Here is a 24308-nt window from a genome sequence, read left to right as displayed (position 1 = left end):
CAAGGAAAAAACAACCCTCCAGGACACGTCGGGCTCCGAGCCGAAAAAAGCTCACAAAGCTTCTCCAGCAATACCCAATATCACTTTTGGACTGCCACCATCCACGGCACCCAAATTGTTTGAGATCAGGACACGTGTCACCCAAACTAGGATCACACCTGCTGAACGTTCTCCTACGGAGACGTCACCGTCCCACATCATCGATGCCGACACCGGCAGACTTATGCTCCAGAAGCGGAGAATATCTTCCGAGCAGCCTTTGGACTCCTACCGGATCCCGTTAAAGAAAAAGCTGCCAGCGGATTCGGAACCAGTTCTTTACGAACGTCTCCATACCTCCTACCTAGATCCACAGTCCTTCTCTCCGACACCCTCCGAAACAGATGCTTTGGAGGACTACATGGGTGACGATGTCCCCTACCCCAGAGAGATGGACCCGGAAGGCCAACAGGACCCTGACCAGGCTTGGGATGACCCTGTAGACCCGGGTGCGCCTATGGATACACAGGACACGCAGCTATATGGCGCAAAAACGTCTCCCACAGAGGACACTGCCGCATTCAACGCCCTCATTGAACGTGCTGCGGCCAATCATGGTGTGCCACTCCACTCTGACACAATCGAGGACGATTTTCTAATGGATACTTTCGCATCCTCAGAAAGGAATATCAAAACTCTACCCATGCTGAAAGGTGTCCTTAAACCAGCAAAGGACATTTTCAAAGAACCCACTAGGGCAAGAGTAATAAACCCCAGGATCGACAAAAAATATAGGTCGGCGCCTGTGGACCCTACGTACATTAGAGGACAGTTGCCTCTAGATTCCATTGTAGTCGCCAATGCTCGCAAAAGGGCGCACTCACAGACTACTGGCGAAGCTCCTCCCCCGGACAAGGAGTCCAAGGTGCTAGAGACCTCCGGCAAACGGGTTGCAGCACAGGCAGCTAATATATGTCGTACTTGGTGAGGCAATCCCTCATTTGACATAATTCTAAAAATAGCTCACTGGTGACTCATGCTTATAGAGACTAGGGGGGAATCATAATTGTGACGAAATTTTCGTTCCTTGCGATATTTGCACTTACTCTGCTATTCTGCACTTGGCACATTTGCACTTTTTTAGCTTTAACCTGTAAAGTTGTACTGTATTTTATAAATGAATTATCACCTTTTAAATGTTCTTAAAAACGTTCTACATTTGTTGACGCTCTGATGTGCTGATATTCACGAAGCTTCTGTCAGCCCCCGTCTATTCTAGCATCTCTCCGCTTCCCCGGTCCAACGCCGGCCTTTGTGGCCGTTTGATTGGAGGGAAGCGGATATTCCCCTCCCACGCCTTGACCTATCAGGGCCTCTGTTGTTCGCTCCTCTAGGGAAGGCGGAGACGAGAGTCCTCGAGCCGGGCAGCTATTTAACTTCAAGCTGGGCCGGACGCGCAGCGTCGTACTTGGTGAGGCAATCCCTCATTTGACATAATTCTAAAAATAGCTCACTGGTGACTCATGCTTATAGAGACTAGGGGGGAATCATAATTGTGACGAAATTTTCGTTCCTTGCGCTATTTGCACTTACTCTGCTATTCTGCACTTGGCACATTTACACTTTTTTAGCTTTAACCTGTAAAGTTGTACTGTATTTTATAAATGAATTATCACCTTTTAAATGTTCTTAAAAACGTTCTACATTTGTTGACGCTCTGATGTGCTGATATTCACGAAGCTTCTGTCAGCCCCCGTCTATTCTAGCATCTCTCCGCTTCCCCGGTCCAACGCCGGCCTTTGTGGCCGTTTGATTGGAGGGAAGCGGATATTCCCCTCCCACGCCTTGACCTATCAGGGCCTCTGTTGTTCGCTCCTCTAGGGAAGGCGGAGACGAGAGTCCTCGAGCCGGGCAGCTATTTAACTTCAAGCTGGGCCGGACGCGCAGCGTCGTACTTGGTGAGGCAATCCCTCATTTGACATAATTCTAAAAATAGCTCACTGGTGACTCATGCTTATAGAGACTAGGGGGGAATCATAATTGTGACGAAATTTTCGTTCCTTGCGCTATTTGCACTTACTCTGCTATTCTGCACTTGGCACATTTGCACTTTTTTAGCTTTAACCTGTAAAGTTGTACTGTATTTTATAAATGAATTATCACCTTTTAAATGTTCTTAAAAACGTTCTACATTTGTTGACGCTCTGATGTGCTGATATTCACGAAGCTTCTGTCAGCCCCCGTCTATTCTAGCATCTCTCCGCTTCCCCGGTCCAACGCCGGCCTTTGTGGCCGTTTGATTGGAGGGAAGCGGATATTCCCCTCCCACGCCTTGACCTATCAGGGCCTCTGTTGTTCGCTCCTCTAGGGAAGGCGGAGACGAGAGTCCTCGAGCCGGGCAGCTATTTAACTTCAAGCTGGGCCGGACGCGCAGCGGACGCGCGCAGCGGGCGCGCCGGCGGCGCGCCAAAGGTAAGCCCGTCTGCGCCCGTCCGCGCCAAGGACGTGACAAAGACGGGATATACTGCTCCTCCAGTTAGATTAACCTACAATGCTGAGGTCCTAAAGAGTTTAAATTCGACCTCCCTTTGTCAACATCCTATACATCCTGACTGCATATATGGAGCCTGTGTCTGTGGTAGATGTCTGTCAGACCTTCCATTTGTACTCTCAACTGGAGTCTCTCATCAGAATGTCTACTCTCGGGCTGGCACTGCTAGGAACAGGGGCCTACTTGTTGGAGGCCTTATCAACGCACGATCTATGGGTAAACATTGTCATGACATTAGGGACCTAATTCTAGACTCCCAACTTGATATCCTTTTTGTAACAGAGACCTGGCTCAAGGACTGGAGCAGCCCAGATATTGCCGATGCGATCCCTTCAGGCTATCTTATACAGAGGAAGGACCGGCCAGTGGGTAGAGGTGGAGGACTGGCTATTATATTTCGTGATTCATTGGTCTGTACTTTCTTTGAGTTAGATGCGTTGCTGGATGTTGAGAGCTTGGGCTTCTGTCTTTCTTTGAATGCCACTCTGTTTCTCTGGTGCTCTTATGTATAGGCCTCCTGGTCAAAGTGCAAAATTTATTAACTCACTTAATGACCCATTAAGTTATTTTATGCTCAAATATGCCAATTTTACGCTTTTAGGTGATTTTAATCTACATTTAGAGGATCACTCTGATTCTGGAACAAATAATTTTCTTCAAACTTTAGATTTGTTTTCACTACAGCAAATAGTGAATGGCCCCACCCATTCAGCAGGTCACACCCTTGATGGGGTCTGCTCTAATCTATTGCACCTTGCTGCAGATACCCCCGTTCCCCTAATCTGGTCCGACCATTCCTTTATCCCCCTTAGAATTACTATGCCTCCAATGACACAGATTGTGAAAACCTTTAATAATCCTCAGCTGGGACCCTCATGGTCGCAGATTGTTAAAAATCCTAATTTAACCACAGTGGCCAAAAGTCTAGTCCCATCTTTAACAGGCAATACAGATACTGACTCTCACCTTTTTCAGTCCTGGCTCACTAACATCAGCAAGGCCATAACGCCCTCACACATAACAAGCAAGCCGCTAAAACCAAAAAACGTAAATACCCCCTGGTTTACGCCCACACTGGCTCTTGCTAGATTGCATTGCAGGCAATTGGAGCGGCAGTGGAGAAAGGGATACACGGAGAAACAAAAAACAATTTTTAGGGAAGGTAGGAAAGCATATCTTTCCCAAATTCAACTGGCAAAAAAGGAATTCTTCACAAATAAAATCAACTTAGCTCAAGACAATCAGAAGACGATTTTTCAAATTGTAAAATCCTTCACAACACCGACGGCGGAGCAAAGAGAGTTGCCCGCCTCTCAGTTACTATGCGACCAGATCTCCTTGTTTTTTGAGGAGAAAATCCTCGCAATTCAGAAAAATTTCCCAGATGCCAATTGCTCCCTTGACCCCTCTCCGACGAATAGCTCTGCCTCTCCGGTGGCATTCTCACCTGTATCGTTAGATTTGACCCTTATGGCCACACAAAAATGCAAATCGGGGTCGCCCTTGGATGCCTGTCCTCCATCGGTTCTTCACAAGCTGTCAGAGATAGCAAACCCTTTGATTAATCAGATTGTTAATTCGTCCCTTAGTCTGGGCGTTGTTCCAGCAGACTGGAAGTTGGCACTGGTTAAACCATTAAAAAAAAAACAACACATTGACTCAACTGTGCTCTCCAATCTCCGCCCTATCTCACTTCTTCCAACTTTGGGAAAAATCACAGAAACCTTTGTCTTAAAGGAGCTCACAAAATTCCTGGAAGATCAACAGATTCTTCACCCTCGCCAAGCAGGATTCCGTCCCAAACATTCTACGGAATCAGCCCTCATTGAAGTTTCTGATGCCCTGAAGATGATTGCAGATAGAGGTAGGAAGGGGGTACTGATTCTGCTCGATTTGTCAGCTGCATTCGATACGATCTCTCATGACATCCTCTTGAGACGTCTCGAATGCAGCGGCATCTCAGGCACGGTGCTGAAATGGATCAGATCCTTCCTGTCCTCACGGAGACAGGTCATTACCCTTGGTTCTTTCCTCTCTTCTGAACGACCCATTTCAGCAGGAGTCCCTCAGGGATCTTCCCTAAGTCCATTACTTTTTAATGTCTATATGGCCCCTCTGATTACTTTGATTAGTTCCTTCGGGATTGAGGTTCTGTCATACGCAGATGACACTCAAATGATTATCTCCTTGGAGAACGACTCCACGCAAGCTGAAATGAATTTTAAAGCTTGCCTAACTGCGGTTCTCCAATGGATGTCGATTAATCATTTGAAGTGCAACACCGATAAAACAGAGATTCTCCCCATAGGGACTGGCACCTCCTTTCACCCGTCGATGTGGTGGCCTGACGGGGCTACCCCACCCCCTGAGGTGGTCAAGGTCGCCAAAAACTTAGGAGTCCAATTTGATAACTCCCTCTCCTTTCTTCCTCATACTAAAGCAGTTGCAGGAACGTGTTTCGGCCTAATTAAAACTCTAAAAAAATTCTTTCGGTTCCTTCCTTTGTCAGCTAGAAAGTCCGTAGCAGTGGCCCTGATACTTTCTCGTATGGACTACTGCAACGGGCTACTGGCTGGAGCCAATAGATCAGTCCTAAAGAAGTTTCAGGTGGTACAACATGCTGCAGCCCGCCTGGTACTTAAACTCCCCAGAAGTTCCTCAGCGTCTGCCGCCTTAAATAAACTTCATTGGCTCCCGGTCCACAAAAGAATTCTCTTTAAAATCCTCCTCATCACGTTTAGGGCAAAGACGAAGACTGGTCCTAAATTTTTGTCGGCACGTGTCTCTCCTTATACTACCACCAGGCCACTCAGATCCTCCTCGGCAAATCTTCTAAAATTACCCAATTACAGATATAAACGAAAAGGCGCAAAAACCCTAGCCTTTTTGGGTGCCAGAGCATGGAATAAGCTGCCAGCCCAGATTAAACTCTGTAATACTGAACTTTCATTTAGGAAAGATCTCAAAACTTGGATTTATGGTATCTCGGACGACTGCTGCTTTGCTTTGATTTAATTACTCTTAGCAATTCAATAATCCGTGCTATCACTACTGTATGACGCCAGCGCCAAGATACTCCTCGCGGAGTGATAGTGCGCTATACAAATACAATCTCAAATCAAAAATCAAATCAAATATGGCGTATTGCCAATACCCAGGCGCTCCTAGCTCGCTACGATCGCGCCCACTATGACACATTAGAAACCCTACTCCAACATCTCCCTGACCAATACAAAGAGGGAGCAGAGATCCTCATCAGGGAGGGACAACTCCTCACAAACGCATCCATTAAGTGTGCACTGGATGCCGCAGATACAGCTGCTAGAGCAATAAATACCAGCGTCATGTTACGACGACACGCCTGGCTACGAATCTCCGGATTTAAACCTGAGGTTCAAAATAACATCCTCAATCAGCCGGTCAACCCCGACTACTTGTTCGGACCGGAGGTTGACACCACCCTAGAAAAAATTAAAAAGGACACAGACACTGCAAAGTCCATGGGGGCTCTCCAAACACAGTCCTTTCGGAGTGGCTCCTTTCGTCGCCCCGGAAATAGAGGAGCAGGTAGAGGACAGGGGTCACAGCAAACCTTCAACAAGGGCAACACACAAAGTACTTACGATAAAAACACCCGGGGTGGATATCGTGGCTCCAGCACAAAGGGTAGAGGACGCGGATACGGCAATACCAGGTCCTCCCCCAAGAACAAACAGTGACGCCCTCTCCCTTCCTCCCGACCACACAACACCTGTCGGGGGAAGGCTACAAAGGTTCCTGTCCACGTGGAACTCCATCACCACGGACAGGTGGGTCAAAGATATTATCAAACACGGTTACTGCCTAGAATTAACCTCCACTCCACCCACCATACCACCAAAACACCGTTCTATGTCCTCAGAGCACTTAGCGCTATTACAGCAGGAAGTGCTAAGTATGCTGGAAAAAGGCGCAATAGAGGTCGTGCCCGTCCGCGAGCAAGGTACGGGGGTGTACTCCCTGTACTTCTTAATCCCAAAGAAGGACGGGTCACTCAGACCTATACTAGACCTGAGACCCCTCAACCGCTACATTCTCTCCGAGCATTTCCACATGCTCACCCTACAACAAGTCCTCCCGCTGCTCCAACAGGGACACTTCCTGGCCACACTGGACCTCAGATGCATATTTCCACATACCCATTCACCCCTCACACAGAAAATATCTCAGGTTTACTATTCAGGGGCAGCACTACCAATTCAAAGTCCTTCCCTTCGGCGTGACAACCGCACCCAGAGTTTTCACAAAGTGCCTAGCTACTGTGGGTGCACATCTAAGGAGGCAACACATACACGTCTACCCTTACCTGGACGACTGGCTTGTTCAGGCAAAGTCAGCCCAGCAATGTGCCAGCCACATGTCCCGCACCATTCACCTCCTTCACAGTCTGGGTTTCTCACTAAATTACCCGAAATCACATCTCCAACCCGCACACGTACAACAGTACCTAGGTGCGACCATAGACACTCTGGCAGCCACAGCTCAGCCAAATTTAGTGAGAATCAACAGCATGCAAATGCTGATTTCCAAGTTCAAACCCCAACACTCCCTTCCCGCGCGAGTGTTCATGCAGCTGATAGGCATGATGGCCTCCTGCATTTTCATAGTCCCACACGCGAGACTACATATGCGCCCGCTTCAGGAGTGCTTAGCACGTCAATGGAATCAGGCTCAAGGACAACTAAAAGACCTAGTGTTGGTGAGCGGTCGGGCATACAACTCTCTGCATTGGTGGAATCCACAAAACCTTTGCAAGGGCCGACCGTTCCAAGAGCCTGTTCCACAAATAATACTGACAGCGGACGCGTCTCTCCAGGGATGGGGAGCTCATGTACTCAATTACACAGTGCAGGGACTATGGACAATACAGCAAAAGAAGATGCACATCAACCTTCTAGAACTGATGGCAATCTTCCTGGCAATGAAAGCATTCAAAGTACACTTGTGCAACAAAGTCGTGTTGATCCGGACGGACAACATGACCGCCATGTACTACATACAGAAGCAGGGAGGAACACACTCTCCACAGTTGTCTCATCTGGCTCAGAGCATGTGGAAGTGGGCCATTCAGAGGAACATATTCCTCATGGCGAAACACCTCCCCGGCAAGGACAACCAGATGGCGGACCTGCTCAGCAGACACAGCCACCAGATGCACGAGTGGGAGCTACATCCGTCAGTACTCCAACCGTACTTCCAACAGTGGGGTCATCCAGAGATAGACCTATTCGCCACAAGCGAAAACGCAAAATGCCAAAGCTTTGCCGCCAGGTTCCCACATCCGCAGTCGCAGGGCAATGCGATATGGATGAACTGGTCCGGCAGATTTGCGTACGCTTTTCCCCCAGCACCATTGATACCGCTGGTGGCACGCAAACTCAGACAACACTCACTGACACTCGTCCTAGTTGCTCCAACATGGGCACGCCAACCATGGTACATCACCTTTCTCGAACTTTCCGTGGTGCCGCATCAAAGGCTGCGGATCAAACCCGCGCATTTGACGCAGATCCATAGAGAGATTCAGCACCCAGATCCGCAACAGCTGAACCTGGCAATCTGGCTCCTGAAGTCCTAGAGTTTGGCTACCTAAACCTGCCACCTGACTGTATGGACATCATTAAGGAAGCTAGAAGACCCACTACCAGAGCTTGCTATGCAGCCAAATGGAAAAGGTTTGTCATTTATTTCAATAATAATGACATTAACCCGCTAGACGCATCCATCCAAAACATAATTTGTTACCTCTTACACCTATACCGATGCAATCTGGCGTACACCTCAATACGTGTCCATTTGACCGCAATATCAGCCTATCTCCAGAACAGGCAGCACCTCTCTTTATTCAGAGTGCCTGCCATCAAAGCATTCTTGGAAGGACTCAAACGAGTAATTCCTCCAAGCCACCCACCAGCTCCAATGTGGAACCTCAACTTGGTCCTCACACGCCTGATGGGTCCACCCTTTGAACCTCTACACTCATGTGAGATTCAATTCCTCACCTGGAAAGTAGCTTTCCTAGTAGCAATCACTTCTTTGAGGAGAGTTAGTGAACTCCAGGCACTAACCGCTCAAGAGCCATTCATACAGGTTCACGCCAACAGGGTCGTACTACGTACCAACCCCAAATTCATGCCCAAGGTGATATCGCAGTTCCACATGAATCAAACCATTGAACTGCCTGTTTTCTTTCAAAACCCACAAACTGTCGCAGAAAGAGCACTCCATACACTAGATGTAAAGAGAGCCCTCATGTACTATATAGACAGGACTAAAGTCTTTAGGAAAACAAAACAACTTTTCGTTGCCTGTGCCCCACACCACAAAGGTAACGCCATCTCCAAAGCAGGTATAGCCAGATGGATCGTTAAATGTATTCAAATTTGCTATCAAAAAGCTAAACGCACATTAACGATTTCCCCCACGAGCCCACTCAACACGTAAGTTAGGGGCCTCCATGGCTTTCCTGGGAAACATTCCTTTGCATGATATATGTAGAGCAGCCACCTGGTCCACTACACATACCTTTACCAAACACTATTGTGTAGATGTGCAATCAAAATAGCAGGCAGCTGTAGGACAGGCTGTTCTCAAAACTCTTTTTCAGACCGCTGCAGCTGGCACTGGTAGCCGCCGCTAATGGGAGGTACTGCTATGTATTCTATGCACAGATATGAATTCAGCAGCCCACTTGCCTCAAACTGAATATGCTACTTACCAGTATGCATCTGTTCTTGGCATGTAGGGCTGCTGACATTCATATCGCCCACCATCCTCCCCGGCGCCTGTAGCAGCTGCAGCTCTCAGAATTACTGTAAGCATGGTCATCACTTTCTGTATCTACTCAATCACTGCCACAATGGCGAAAAACAATCTGAGGATGGAGAGGATGCCCATGCGCACTGTGGTCCAGGGGAGGAGTCACCTATCTCAGGATACTTCGAAGACTCTTCCAGGACAACAACGTGCAAACATCCGGACCCAACACTAGGCGGCGATCTATGCACAGATATGAATGTCAGCAGCCCTACATGCCAAGAACAGATGCATACTGGTAAGTAGCATATTCAATACCATATACTAGGGGCTTATAAGGCACTCCAGAATCCAATTAGAGATGTACATGGAAACTATTTTAGAGAGGAAGCAGCTAGGCTGGTGTCCTGATTAGCAGGGCCACAGCCAGACTAAGGTCGGAAAACAGTGAAAACCCAGCAAAAAGTGGGGGTACCCATGTGAAGCAGATCCTACTCTCCTACAGTGGCACTTGCTTACAAGTGTTCAGTTTTGGGAGTATTTGAGCTCTAGCCTGGGGATTAAAATCACCCACTCAGTTTTATTGAAATGAAAAATTATATTTGTATAGCGTGTAACTACCCGGAGGCCTCGCAGCGCTTTGACTGATTACTGTGGCGGGCTACAGGGTGGGTAACACGATTTTGCGAACAGATGAGTTTTCAAAGCTTTTCTGAATGCCATTTATTAAAATCTCCATGAATGATTTGAGAGCTGCTTGGGTCCTCTTATTACTTTCTTGCGCAGATCCCAAACAAATCTTCTTTCTTCAGTACCTCTCTCCTTTTCACTTGCACCTCTCAACCCTTTGTCCTATTTGCCGCAATTCTACACTATGAAGCTGATCATATAAAACAGCATTTGCAATGCAATAGGTCTCACATTTGCAAGAGTTTGAGCTATTAGCATTGTAAATGACAATGCCTTTTACTTATGTGTTGGTTTTTAAAGCATAAATAAATGGCATCGTCATTTACAATGCCAATAGCTCTCGCAAATGCGAGACCTATTGCATTGCAAAGGCTTGTTTCCATCTCTTATTGGATTGATATAGTTTAGGTACTCATGATGTGCTGTTTTTTTAACACTTTAAGTTAATTGCTATGTTAACTTTAGATTCATCTTGGCTTGAATTTTGTTAAATGTAGTTATTTCTATACTGACCAATGTGTTTTTCAGTATTATGTTGATTTCCTTTGTAATCCACTTCTCTAATGGAAACTACAACTTTATACCGCTTAAATTGTGATTATTTCTCTTTTATTTCATTTCATTTCATTACAAACTCATACCCATCCATCTTTACATTTTTGAGTCCCCCCTACCCTTGTGTTTTTTTGTTTATTGATTGTGCTCTGTGCACGTTGAATGCTGGCATTGTTTTTCAGTATTTTGTCTTTCCTTTGTGTTCCATATCTATCATGGGAACAAAAACTTTTTACAGCTTCACTTATCATTCTGATTTGGTATTTTGAACCGCCCCCCACCCTGCTTTTGTGTTTATTCATCGCACAAGGTGTGTGCTGGACACCAGCATTAGTCTATTTATTGAATAACTGGGCAGGCGCAAACCAACCTTTTTGTATCCACTTGACGGTAGAATGCTGTTATTTTTCACAGGCACTAGGATTCTCTCAATTTTTCATTCTGTGTTCTGGTTTCTAACCTGGTATTTTGCATTTGTAGATCCTTGTAACAGGGCACAAGTCCTAAACAAAAAGTGGGGTGGACAATCAAGTTAGACAGTATACAAGAGACATCATGGCGCATGATCACAGCGTGTGAAATTGCACGTGGCATCACTTGAAATAGCATCATAACCCATGACCTCGCAGGAAGTGACATCATAAGAAGTGACATCAGATCTTAAAACCTCACATGTTTAGCCGGTCTATCATGAGTACATTTGAGCGCATTACAGTGTTTTACAAATTAGAATTTGTGTTGGGGTTGAGCCGAAAAAAGTGACGCAACCCCAATGCAAAATCTGGGCCTCAACTTATAGATTTATTTTTTTAAACCCTGCTACGTTGAAATTGGCAACACTTAGCAACGTGGCAGTAAATCTGTTCTGCTTGATTGGTTGCAAAGTCTACATTTTAAAATATCTAATATCTTATGGTGTTAAGTCACCTGCTGCAAAGATTTTTGTGTGCCAACTAAATCTCAGGAAATAATAATGGTAAGATATCTCTGGAGTCTTAGGTATTTGCTGGAGAGATCTGTGATTTGTCTAGCCCTAGTTTTGAATCAGAGTAGCATAGAGGGTTAAGATGTCTCCTGCAAAGCATATTATGTAGCACACAGGTGAATTTGTTTTATTTTATGTATGTGGGTTGCTGCTTTTAACAGAGAGAACCATTCGTTACTTGCAGTTCTTAGATCTTAATCATGTAACACTTCCTCTACATTGATTTACACACAATTTATTCTCAATGAATAATTTGTGTGTGTGTGATGTAAAGCACTCCAACACCCTGCATTGAGATGAGTAGCGCTATTAAAGAAATAAATAAAATAGTGGTATTTAAAATATTTGTGTAATACCAGGACAAACCAAGACAGCTGACATTTTTACAGTACATTCATATCTCTTATATACAGGAATTGAAGAAAGTCAAAAGAATGTCTTTCTTAAGTACCTGTGAAGTAATACTCTGGGCCATTGTTTTCCCTCCATTGCATTTAGGTATTAGGCCCCAATAGCTCCCAGGCAGGATACACCAACAAAAGGAGGCCTGATTGCCCCTTAACTTCGTGCTTTGTTATGGGCCCAGCTGGAATCTGATAAGCCCCTTCTTTGCCTACACGTTGCTGCTCATGAATGTGTCCTGGTGTTTGAAAATGACACCAGGACAGTTTAGCATATTTTTGTGGGCCCCAGCTTCTTTGCAGGGTAGACTGCATCCGTGTGTACCTTTGACTTGAGCCCTGGCTTGCGAGCTACTCAATACCAACCTTGTGACAGTTTAAAAGTACATTCTCTGATTTGTTCTTGGTTGCTGAGTGTTTATATATAAAGCCTTACATTCTGCGTTTTTTTTTTTAATTGTGTTCCTCTTATTATTATTTTTTTAATACAATTTGTTTGTGATATAAATGTCCCATTTGGAGATCCTTGCAAGCTACATATTGCCGATCCATTGACCGTGTTGTCAAACATTTTAATTAATGCTTTGTTCTGCCTTGGATTTGTGAGTCATTTTTTAATAAAGCCTCATTATTTTTGTTTTTTTCCAATCCACTTTAGATTTCGCCTGCATAGGTCTTGCACTGTGCTTGCGAAATCTTGTGATTAAAAACAAAAACATTATCTCAGAGGGGCTTACAGTCTGCCCATTGCTTCCCCTTCGTAGGCTTCACGGTCACACTCATTTTCTTGCTTCTCACTGATCAGCAGCATCAGGGTCACATGATCTGGTTTTACTTCCTCTTTCCTCGGTTGTTCCCTGGAGCTTGGACCAACTACCATTTCCGGCTGGTGGCAAGTGTTCTTCCGCTGGCCGCGTGTTTTTGAGGTGCTTTTTTAAAAATTCTACTATGCACTCCATACAAGCGCATGTGTTTCTTCTCAGTCTCCACTTTCTACTTATGCCCCTGTCAACCTTTCTGCACCAAATCGCTGTGTTTTTCCTTGCACTCTCCCTACCCTCCTCTGGCTCACTTGTGCTGTTTTGCCCACCCCTCCTCCCACTGTCCACTTGTTGGTGCACTCTCAATTGCCCCCCAACTCCCCCCACTGTATGTTGTTGCTCCCTTGTGTTCAGCAACCCAACCCTTCTTTCCACCCTCCCCTGCTGTCCATTCTGCTCCCTCTCCCGCACCTTCCTCGTGTGGTTTGTTCTGCTCAGAGAGTGCAGTGATTTTCCAAGAATTGGAGGGACTGCTTGTTTCTTTCTTTCCGTCTAATTGACACTCCTATTTTGAAATATGGGACGGGTCTTTGCTGCTACAAGCTCTGCCTGAACACGACTGATTAAAAGACATTTTGAAAAACTTCTAAAAAGAGACTGGCATATTTGTTCTTATAATCAGTGGTGGAATAAGGAAACCATTAGAAGGACTTATTTTCCGAGCCACCCCTAAATCTCAAGAATTCGACGTTTCACACAAAAGTGCAGTAAGTAAATATAAATCTTCCTGGATTTATCCTATCTGATAGAGACATCTTGCCACAGATTCCTTAATTTTTTAATTATGCCCAGGCAGCAAACTTGATCCGTAAATTTAGATTTTGCTCCTTGAACGACCCCAGGCAGGAACCTCCGAGCGGGACATGGGCACACTGTTCCCTGACACAAAAAGGCATTGAAGTAGGCCAAAAATACAAACAGCCCAAGGAACTGGTTCTCCGGATCCGTGTTGCAGAGTGGAAAAGGAGAAACTGACGTATGTGTGCCAGAGAGGACTTAAATGGCTCCACTGATGTCACATCCGTAGGCTACATCATTGCGCAGCTGTACTGCGCCATCGCCCGGCACGCAGAGGTGCGGTTGAAGAAAATTCCGGATCCAGTCCAACGCCTGAAGAGAACCCAAAACTTAAGGGATCTGTAGCTAGACTGTGTCTCTACCATATATTACATTACGAAGGTAAGTTACTTGTACGTCACTAGCATATTTTTGTCTGTGTGCATCCGTGCATGATGTGTGCACACATCTGTACCTGCCTGTGCACATGTGTATGTTTGACTATTTCTGAAGCAGACCTTTGCTTCAAGAATGTGGGCGTTCAAGAAATGCCCTCGTTTTATTAGAGTTCGAGCCATTTACACCTGGCTTCAGTAGTACAAGTTGTACTGGAATACCGCTTAGCTTTTTCCTCAGGAAAACCTGCTGAAATATGTTTGGGAAAATGGGTCGTAGTGTGATAGTGTGATGCAAAGTGGAAACGTGGATTCTAACATTTGTTCCCCATTCCTGGCATTGCAACTTGTATTGGAAAAAAAGTTCTGCGAGTGAGGTATTGGCCAAATAACACTTTTTTGCACATTTGCTGTGTGCATGTGTTCTTAAAGTATGAATAATCTTCACAATGTACTCGCTCTTCCTCCTATTTTTAGGTCTCGCCTAACAAACTCAGCGCATGCGCTGCTTCACCTTGGCGAGACTATTGTCGGTTTGGTGCGCGAAGGGAGACAAACCATGTGCGCGGACGGACAGGCGATGTGCACGCCCATGGCGTCTCCTCGCCGCCTCACACGCTCCCACCACACACTTGTTTAAGGCTGTGTTCGTTCGGAGCACTCAGCACTTGCTTGCTCGCTCGCCTGTGTGGAGATGTCACTGCCATATGTCTGCAGCACATGCTAATGTGTCCAGATGGCTGTTTATGCCTTTTCGACACAACACACAATTGCTTTGTTGGCGTTGACGAGACACATTCAAACTATCTTGGAGCAGTGCTGCTGTCAAGCCTACTACAAGTCGTTTCATGTTTCCCTGATCTGTCCCTTGCAAATATAGTCTCCGCCCTCTGCAGCCTCTCATTGGTTAAAGTTATCGCTTGTGTGTGTTTGGGGTGAGTGGTTGTAAGCAGTGTGTATGTTTTGGCTGAGGGAGGGTCAAACATTCTGGGTTTGTTTACATTGCGACGCACATCCATATACTAACTTAAGTAAATGATTTCTACTGTCACTGGAGACCAGATATCGGCACTGATGGCTTTGAGATGCAGTATATGTACATGCAACAGCCATATGCGTATTGCAGTAAACACACAGTGACTGCCATTTTCACTTGGGCGCACGCACACACTCCATTCCTCTTGAACAGACACGTTGTACATCGGAGCTCGTAGCCATTCTTGAAACCAAATAAAAGTTACAAGAATTGACTAGAAAATCGCACTTGTATTATCTGTACTGTAAAGCCCATGTGCAGTACAAACAACGACCTCAAAAACATTAAGTCAATAATTAGGTGGTAAAACGTAATCAGAAATGCATCAATAACAAGCACTTGTAATGCAATTGGTCTTGCATTTGTGAAAGGTAGAGCTATTGGCATTGTAAATTGTGTTTTTTACTTAGGTGTTTTTGTTTGCAGTGGTGTAACATAACGGGTAAAGAAGCTGACTTTGGAATTGGTGAACTAAGTTTGAGTTTTAAGATTGATTAACCGTCCTGTGCTTTATGTAAATTAACTTTTTTCTTTCTATCTATTGCACACAGGGTTCACAAAACCAAACAAGCATTTGCAATGCAATAGGTCTCGCATTTACGCTAGTTTTGAGCTATTGACATTGCAAATAACAATGCCTTTTATTTTTGTTTTCAGAACATAAATAAAAGGCATTGTCATTTACAATGCCAATAGCTTAAACTTGCATAAATGCGAGACCTATTGCATTGCAAATGCTTGTTTCTCTCGTGTAGTTTTCCTCACAAGCATTCCTCCCACTGTCGCTAGCCTTATGTGCTGCTGAAATAGGAAAGAGTGAACTAAAGTGGGACCAGAAAGTCAGGAAAAGGCTACACGCCATCGCAGGCACCTTAAAAATGGAATTGAAAATAACTGAGGCCTCCACCTTTCTAAAGCAGAATTAAAAATGGCCAGTAAAAAAAGAGTCCAGGTTGGCTGACATTGAGTATGTAACGAATAGACCATCTGCAAAGAATATGGTTGATTCTTGGGAAAAATAGGAATGCATTTCCGTATTTATCGGCACTTCCAGGCGCCCCGTTACATTAAGCACTATTAAAATATTGGGTAGCATTAAATGTGCTATATACAAGAGCTGAAAAATTTGACGTTTTCTTAACCCCTTCCACGCTCATGACGGAACCACGCCGTCATGAGTCACGGGCGGCGTGTGCTCATGACGGCGTGGTTCCGTCATGCTGCGGCCGCTCCGCCCATGCAGCACTAATTCCCCGCCTGTGCGGGCGAAGTACTGAGTGGGCGGAGTCGTGACGGAACCACGCCGTCATGAGCACAGCTCGCCCGTGACTCATGACGGCGTGGTTCCGTCACGAGCATGGCGGCGCCGCCCTCACCCTGAACCCCCCCAGCCCTGCGGCGGAATTCGCGCCGCAGCGAAGGGGTTAAATTCAGAGAATGATTGCACGTTTTCAAAATGTTAACATCCATGTATTAATTGATTGCCGTCATTTTAATAGGCTTCATTGTTTGATTTTAAAACCGCTTTTTGAAAGATAAGGAATAAATTGTCGCAATGATGCACTTGCGTTAAATATGGAATTTTTGATGTTGCATGCGCACTGGCAAAAAATGTCTGGATTAGTGATGCAGTGCACTCTGGTATCGGGGAATGGAGAGGATATGCTCCAAATGACGGTGCATTGGGTATTTACCTGGTTACAAGTAGTGGAGAGAGGGGGGGGGGGTTCCCTCTTTTCTTCTATCCCTTTTAAAAACAAAATCTTATCTGGTTTTCAATTGTATGTTTTAAGGACTGGGTCTAAACATTAATAAAGTATGAACTGAACTGATTTAACTCCTTAGTGAATCACAGAAGAATCAATGTAAAAGGGTTTCGAAATCCATTCAACTGGATTTATCGCTTCATATTGGTATGTTGCAATCATCTTCTCCATTAGCTAATCGAAAACATTGTATCATTTTCTTTTTCTAGGTCTTACCTTGATTTTTGATCTTGATGATGACCCTCACAAAATAAGTTGTACAGGGTCGAAAAAGTTGACAAATATACTGGGGGACTGATTTTAATTATTATATGGTACATCATACTCTGATTCAGAGTTGTTATTGAAACGTATATACATATCAGCCCCTAGTTCTGAATATATGCTTTGCATACTTCACCTCCACACTTTATTTATTTAACTAACTCATTTCACTGCGTCGTTTTTGTTTGAGCACTTTTTTGTAATGCAACATGTTCATATATAAAAATAAATTTGATTTGACTCCTTATAAAATCAATCAATTGAGGGCTTTTTAGATTTACCCAGAAGGTTGAGGCCTACACTTTCCCCGAAGACACTAGTCTTTTTGTTTTATTACTGATTTGCCCTGGTTACCAGGGTTATAGGACTGCCCCTTCTATTTAGCACAGACTATATAAAGTTGTCGGATGAAGTACATGCAAGAAAACACAGACTAGTGACAACTGTTGAGAGTCGGTGCTATTAACGCGTGTAGATGATTTTATTACCGCTAGTAATTTTACCATTTGTTCCTTTATTTTTTGCCATGCTTGCTTTTGCCTCTTCCTGCTCGAAACTGCAGCTTGTTTTTTGTGCTTTTACTTTACTTCATATTTCTATGATTTTCCGTCCGTTATCTTAATTTTAACCTCATGTTGACTCTACTATTTTATGCACCTTGCTTTCTGTTCGGTCTCATTTTTGTCGTCATTTTTTATTTGTTTACTTAAGGACATCACTTATAAGTGAAGAATTGTGCCGTGTAATATGGTATTATAAAAGGGTATTAGCTGTCAGGAAGGGGTGTAGCATAATATTAACCGAACTAAGCATGATTAGGAATGGTGGTGGCTAATACATCGCAAAATTGTATTTTTAAGTGTATGTACACATTCTAGGTATACATGTAATTAGCAGATTCCTGGAACATAAGGTTTCCTTGTATACCTTCGCCTTGTATTTCTTTTTAGGAGTCGGAGTCCTCTTTTAAAGTCTTAAAACGTACTAAAATCTTGTTAGGTCTAAATAGTTTCAGTTTTGCATAAATAATGTTGTGTGAATGTGACCCTAGCTGACTCGGTCACTAGACTAACGCCTTTTATTCTGTGGTGATGACCCTTGGCATCAGATTGTCCTCTCCCTTATGTGGATTTTAACTGCCCTTCATGTTCTTTCATTTCTTACGCAGAAGATATTGAAGTGCGTTTCTTCCTGGGTTCCTGGGAAGCCAAAGGGACCTTTTCGCAGGCTGATGTCCACCGGCAGGTGGCAATAGTCTTCCGCACGCCTGCGTACCAAAACCAGGCAATCCGAGAGCCGGTGCGCGTGCAGATGCAACTTCGACGCCCTTCGGATAAGGAAGTCAGCGAAGCCATGGAGTTCCAATATTTGCCAGATGAAGGTATGAGCTAGGAACATTTTCTCTTGTTTTAAGCATTTTGAAAATCGGGTTTTGGGGTTTTCATGCAAGTCAACAGTCGGCTTATCTCTTCAGTGATAGCTGGTGAATGTTCATAAATTAATGTATATATACCTCGCTCAAAGTGCACAATTGCTTCTGGGTGGCCCCAGCAACCTCTAACACAGGAACCTGCTATGGTGGCACTCAGGGCTTAATGGGGCACTTTAAAGGACAATATTTCAACAAAATGGCTCGAAAGCCTATTTGTTTTATCAGTTTTGAAGTGTGGGATCACTGAACACCTGTTAAAATATATATCTATAGCATTCACCAGCACTCGGGAGACTGTAAGGCAGTTTCAACTGATTTATTTAATCAGCTAAATAAAAAGACCCAAGTAACAGCGACACTCGGTAACTCTTTTCAGTTTAGGCCATGATGTCCCTACCCTCCCTCTACAATGGTAATAAATATCTTATTGTACTCTGTGCATTTGCATATATGATGTATGACTTGGAATTTTTTCAGGTGCGTTTGTTTTACCAAAATATATTTAGACAGAACTAGGATGCAGGCGGTTACATTTGCGCAGTCACGTAAAACTACATTGAAGAGGCCTTGTGGCTAATAAGGACATTCCATTCCATGACTAAAGCAATTATAACGTGCAATCTGTGAGCCTTTGAGCGATGATTTTTCTCCAGTGACTTTGACACTGCTGTTGTAATCAACCGTAGACTGACCTCTGCACTGTAGTAATAAGTGTGCGAATGTGCATTTCTTAGTACCATTGCTTTAAAAAGCACGAGTTATTGGGCCTCATTTATTTCCACTGCCATGGCATAAAATAAATGTAGCCACGAAGAGGTTAGCAGATATTGTGACAGTCACACTCGTTTCTCCAAACACATTTCAACATGATTATGGTTAACATAACATAACAACATTATGAAGGTAAGAGGGAGCCTTACCTGATCCAAGGACTGTGAAGAAAGTAACGTCTAAAAAAGTAAATGTATAGTTTGCTATATTATAGGATAAGTGCTAAAACAAAAGGGGAGGTTTGAAACTGGGTGTTGGGCCATGCTTTGAAACACACATTGGTTACATTCCAATGTCTTGCCTGAAAAAAAAGAGGCCCATATGAAGGTGTGCAGTGATTAGGAAAGCAGAGGATGTCCCTCTCTAATTAATGCACAATGATCCAGCACACACCTTGCTCTGTTTGTAAAAGGAGCTCTGCCCACCATTGAGGCAAAATGTCTCAGCCTAATTGGCTTCAATTTTATTCAAGTTCCAATAACAAAAGATATTTTTAAAATTTTAAAACCAAACATAAATTGACCTGCTAGTGATATCCCCCTATTAATTAACAGTACATGTTCCCTTGGAGTAGTCCACAACAACTTATAAGAGTGATCGATGGTCCCTTTGTATTAGGGTAGCAAGTTTGCATCTTCAAATGATACAAATGAGTATGCCACATTTCAATCAGAATCAATGTAGGAAGCAGGGTTTCTGTTGCAGTAACCCACCCACTTTTTTGCTAGACTACTGATGCACTTTGACTTGATGTGCCCTGGGTCCCGGCCAATCGGGTTCCCAGGGCCTGTGTTCTTTACCAGATCTGTACCTTGTACCCCCAATTGGCACCTCTCTGGCCAAATGTCAGTCCCTTGTAAAAGGTACCATGGGTACCAAGGACACTGGCCAGAGAAAGCCAGTAAAGGCTGCAGCACAATTATTGTGCCACCCTTAGAGGCCCTGTGACTTTACACACACTGCCATTGCAGGTTGCGTGTTTTGGTGCAGGACAAAGTAAAGTCAACATGGCACACATCCCTGTGTGCCATGCCTACAACCCACTGCCCTGGCATAGTTCAGCCACCTCTCTAGCTTGGTGTACTATACCAGTGATGAGGGTACAGGTGCATGAGCCCTGTGCCGCTACAGTGTCTAGACCAATTCTTAGACATTGTAAGTGCAGTAATGCCATTAAGAGTATATGGTGCTGCGTATTTGTCATTATGAACTCCACAGCACCATAATGGCTTTACTGAAAACTGGGAAGTTTGGTATCAAACTTCTCAGCACATTAAACCCACACTCGTGACCATGTGGGATTTAGTGAAAAATGCACTCAGATGGCATCTTCGAGATGCCCCTGAAAAACGACCAACCTCTGGTGGGTTCACTGACTGGTACACACCAGCCTGCCACCACCAAACATGTTTCTGGACCCCTGGGGTGGGAGCCTTCGCTCCCTGAGCACAGAAGCAATACCTTTCCTGGGCGGAGGTGGTCACATCTGTGGCAGGGGAGCTTCAAAGGTCTTGTCACCTTTGTAATACGACCCCCAGCCTCTCCTGTTATCAGGAGCAGGCCCCCTTCTTGTCTCCCCTCCTTTTCAGCAGGAAGGCAGGCGGGAAAAATCAGCACAGCCCAGAAGGTGTGTCCACCTCTGCCAACCCCACCCCTCAGGTAGGAGAGGCGAGGTGAAGCCCACTCTTTAGTGTCTGCCATCTTGCAGATGGCAGGCACTCTCTAATCAGCATTAGGGATTGTGCCCACTCTCCCACCTGGGGTGAGCACACCAAGGGTGTACTCACCCTAAGGCCAGTAGCCCATTGGCTCCTGACCTCAAGAACCCTAAAATGCCCCCTAAATACAGTATTTAGAGGGCAGCCCTGAACCAAGAAGAGATATTCCTGCAACCTACGAAGAAGGATGAAAGCAGACTCCCAGCAGAGGAGACTGCAGAGAAGAACTGACTTGGCCCCAGCCCTACCGGCCCATCTGCAGTTTCCAGAGATCCTGCGCCAAAGGTCTCCTTGTCCTGCAGCCAGCGACCTCCAGAACCCTGGGAGGACTGACTGCCTTCATCAAAGAATGGATCTCCTGTGCACAGCGGCTCTGTTCAAAAGAAACTCCCAAGACAGACTCTGAGCCTGCTGAGGACAAAGAAACTGGATGCCTGGAACCACCACTGCAGAGGGCATCTTAGAGATGCCCCTGAAAAACGACCAACCTCTGGTGGGTTCACTGACTGGTACACACCAGCCTGCCACCACCAAACATGTTTCTGGACCCCTGGGGTGGAAGCCTTCGCTCCCTGAGCACAGAAGCAATACCTTTCCTGGGCGGAGGTGGTCACATCTGTGGCAGGGGAGCTTCAAAGGCCTTGTCACCTTTGTAATACGACCCCCAGCCTCTCCTGTTATCAGGAGCAGGCCCCCTTCTTGTCTCCCCTCCTTTTCAGCAGGAAGGCAGGCGGGAAAAATCAGCACAGCCCAGAAGGTGTGCCCCCCTCTGCCAACCCCACCCCTCAGGTAGGAGAGGCGAGGTGAAGCTCACTCTTTAGTACCCGCCATCTTGCAGATGGCAGGCACTCTCCAATCATCATTAGGGATTGTGCCCACTCTCCCACCTGGGGTGAGCACACCAAGGGTGTACTCACCCTAAGGTCAGTAGCCCATTGGCTACTGACCTCAAGACCCCTAAAATGCCCCCTAAATACAGTATTTAGAGGGCAGCCCTGAACCAAGAAGAGATATTCCTGCAACCTACGAAGAAGGATGAAAGAAGACTCCCAGCAGAGGAGACTGCAGAGAAGAACTGACTTGGCCCCAGCCCTACCGGCCCATCTGCAGTTTCCAGAGATGCTGCGCCAAAGGTCTCCTTGTCCTGCAGCCAGCGACCTCCAGAACTCTGGGAGGACTGACTTTCTTCAACAAAGAATGGATCTCCTGTGCACAGCGGCTCTGTTCAAAAGAAACTCCCAAGACAGACTCTGAGCCTGCTGAGGACAAAGAAACTGGACGCCTGGAACCACCAGTGCACTCCACGCCTACGGCATGAATCCGGGTGGTCCACTGGTCCCAGCGAGGTCCTCCTGCACTCGAGAGTCCGAGTCCACCGTGGGTTGACCCCTCCAGGACTCCCTGACATTGCCTGCAGCCTCTGCACGGAGACCAAACCCCCCCCCCCCCCCCCCCCCCCCCCCACCCCAACCTCGAGTGGCCCTGTAAGGTAAAATTCGACCTCAAAAAACACACTCCTGCATCCTGCTCCCTGGAGAAGAGAACCGAAGGTGAACCTACGTCCCTGACCCCTCCAACATACCTGCCCACGTATTGGTTCCTTCTGTAAGACTTCCTGGACTGAGCCTGCAGCTAAAAACCACAACCGGCAATCCCCATTGAAAACAGGGCACCCAATGCCAAAACAGCACCTTGCACCCGGCTGCCGCTGTCGGTGCACCTTGTCTGCTAACTCAGATCCCCGTTGCCCTGATCTTAAGTCCAGGAGCTTTGCTCCCTCAACCTTGTTGCCTGCTCCTAAGCAGCCACCAACCGGAGGCCCCAACCCACATTAGATAACATCGGACCTCATCACACTGCACCTGGCCACACTAGAGCCACTGAGGTTGTTCTGAGAGTACATCCTCGACCCTAGGGGAACCCAGATTCTAACCCCAGAATACCAACTCCCACAAACCAGTACTTACCTGTAAACCGATAACTTAATTTCCTCTCATAGGATTGCATTGACTGCTGGTTTTTGAAAATTCTTCAAAGTGTGGAGTTGGTTTGTATGAAAACTTGAAAACCTGCAAATGTATCAAACGTGAATTACTTGCCTTTTGTCTAGGAAATGTCTCAGTGTGATATCTAGGCATCTCACACTCATTGGCAAAATTAAGTTAAAAAGTAATTAAAGAAATAATGAATATTGTAATCTACAAAGTAACTAAAAAGTAATTCTGATTGACTTATCTGTGAATCAACCAACTGCATTTGAACCAGTATTCAACTGTAATTCATTGCATAAATATTGCAAAGTATTATTTCACTTGCCTGCACCAGGCCTGCCTTGGTTCTAGAAGTAAAATTAAATATTTGTATACAAACAAATTGGTTTGACTTCAGTCTTTGAGTGTGTGTCATCATTTCTTGCCTGAATTTGGACGATAAATGCTTAACACTACCCTGTGGTAAAGCCTTACTGTTCGCTTACAACTACCACAAATAGAGAGTACGGTGCTATCTACTTTACCTCTGCCTACCTTTGGGGTTCCACTGGACTCTGAGCACACTATACCTTACTTTGGTATAGTATATACAGAGCCAGCTTCCTACAATCAACATTCAGCTATAACTAGAAAGCGGGGCGACCATTCAGCTATAGATTAAATACAGTCTGGGTGAATATGTCAATGTACTGAACACCTGCACTTGCAAGACTCTTACAGAGTTTCTACTCAGCAAATTTTGCTGTTTGCTGTACTGTCACTGCTGTGTCTAAAGAATCAGTGAGTTATTTTGGGTCCACAAAAGGCAGCAATAGTGCGTCTTTTTAAATAAGACGTATTGCATAATAAAAAGATGTAAGCAAAAACAATATTTAGTTATACACTGTCACAGTATAAAATCTTCATTAGAAAGGCTCCGCTCAGTCCAAAATTAATCTGCCTGATAATTTAGCAGCTACTTCTCTTATAGAGACCGACGCTTAGCCCCTAATCCATTCCCCAGAGAGGCTCTGAGTTTGCTGGAAGAAGAGCCTTGTAGAGAATGCTTCCATTAAATATTTGGGGCTGATTTTGAGCCTTGGAAGTACCTTCCATGTGATGATCCGGCTCGGGATCCCTGCGAGTTTCAGGGCCTCTCTTTGGCAAGTGTTTTGGATACTTCTCCAGAGCAAGCTAAGGAATTCCCCTCTGGACCACCAGCGCCTGAACTTGTGCCACTACATTAGGGCATGTTAAAAGCTGCCGAAGTTTTGACTTGCAGCTACCATCAGCTGATAAAAAGACTAATGATCTCACTAAAGTCCTCCTACACGTGTCTGCCTACTCTGAACCTCTTCTCCTTCCAATGATGTTCTGCTAGAACCCATGTTTGGCAGCATGC

The 24308-nt window shown here is 45.3% G+C and overlaps 1 protein-coding gene across 4 annotated transcripts in view; it reads left to right on the top strand.

The window, feature by feature from the left end:
* The window catches only part of RELA (RELA proto-oncogene, NF-kB subunit), a 367284-nt gene that overhangs the window by 312799 nt on the left and 30177 nt on the right, over positions 1-24308 (top strand). For 2 of the 4 annotated variants that reach the window (XM_085625888.1, XM_085625887.1), the window contains exon 9: positions 18184-18396. In XM_085625888.1, the coding sequence (XP_085482014.1) occupies positions 18184-18396 (213 nt within the window). The remainder of the gene's footprint in view (positions 1-18183; positions 18397-24308) is intronic. The other 2 variants (XM_085625890.1, XM_085625889.1) reach the window with 1 other exon arrangement.

This window comes from Triturus cristatus, chromosome 9 (assembly GCF_964204655.1).
Source record: "Triturus cristatus chromosome 9, aTriCri1.1, whole genome shotgun sequence".
NCBI lineage: Eukaryota > Metazoa > Chordata > Amphibia > Caudata > Salamandridae > Triturus > Triturus cristatus.
This window is presented reverse-complemented; position numbering and strand designations above follow the sequence as displayed.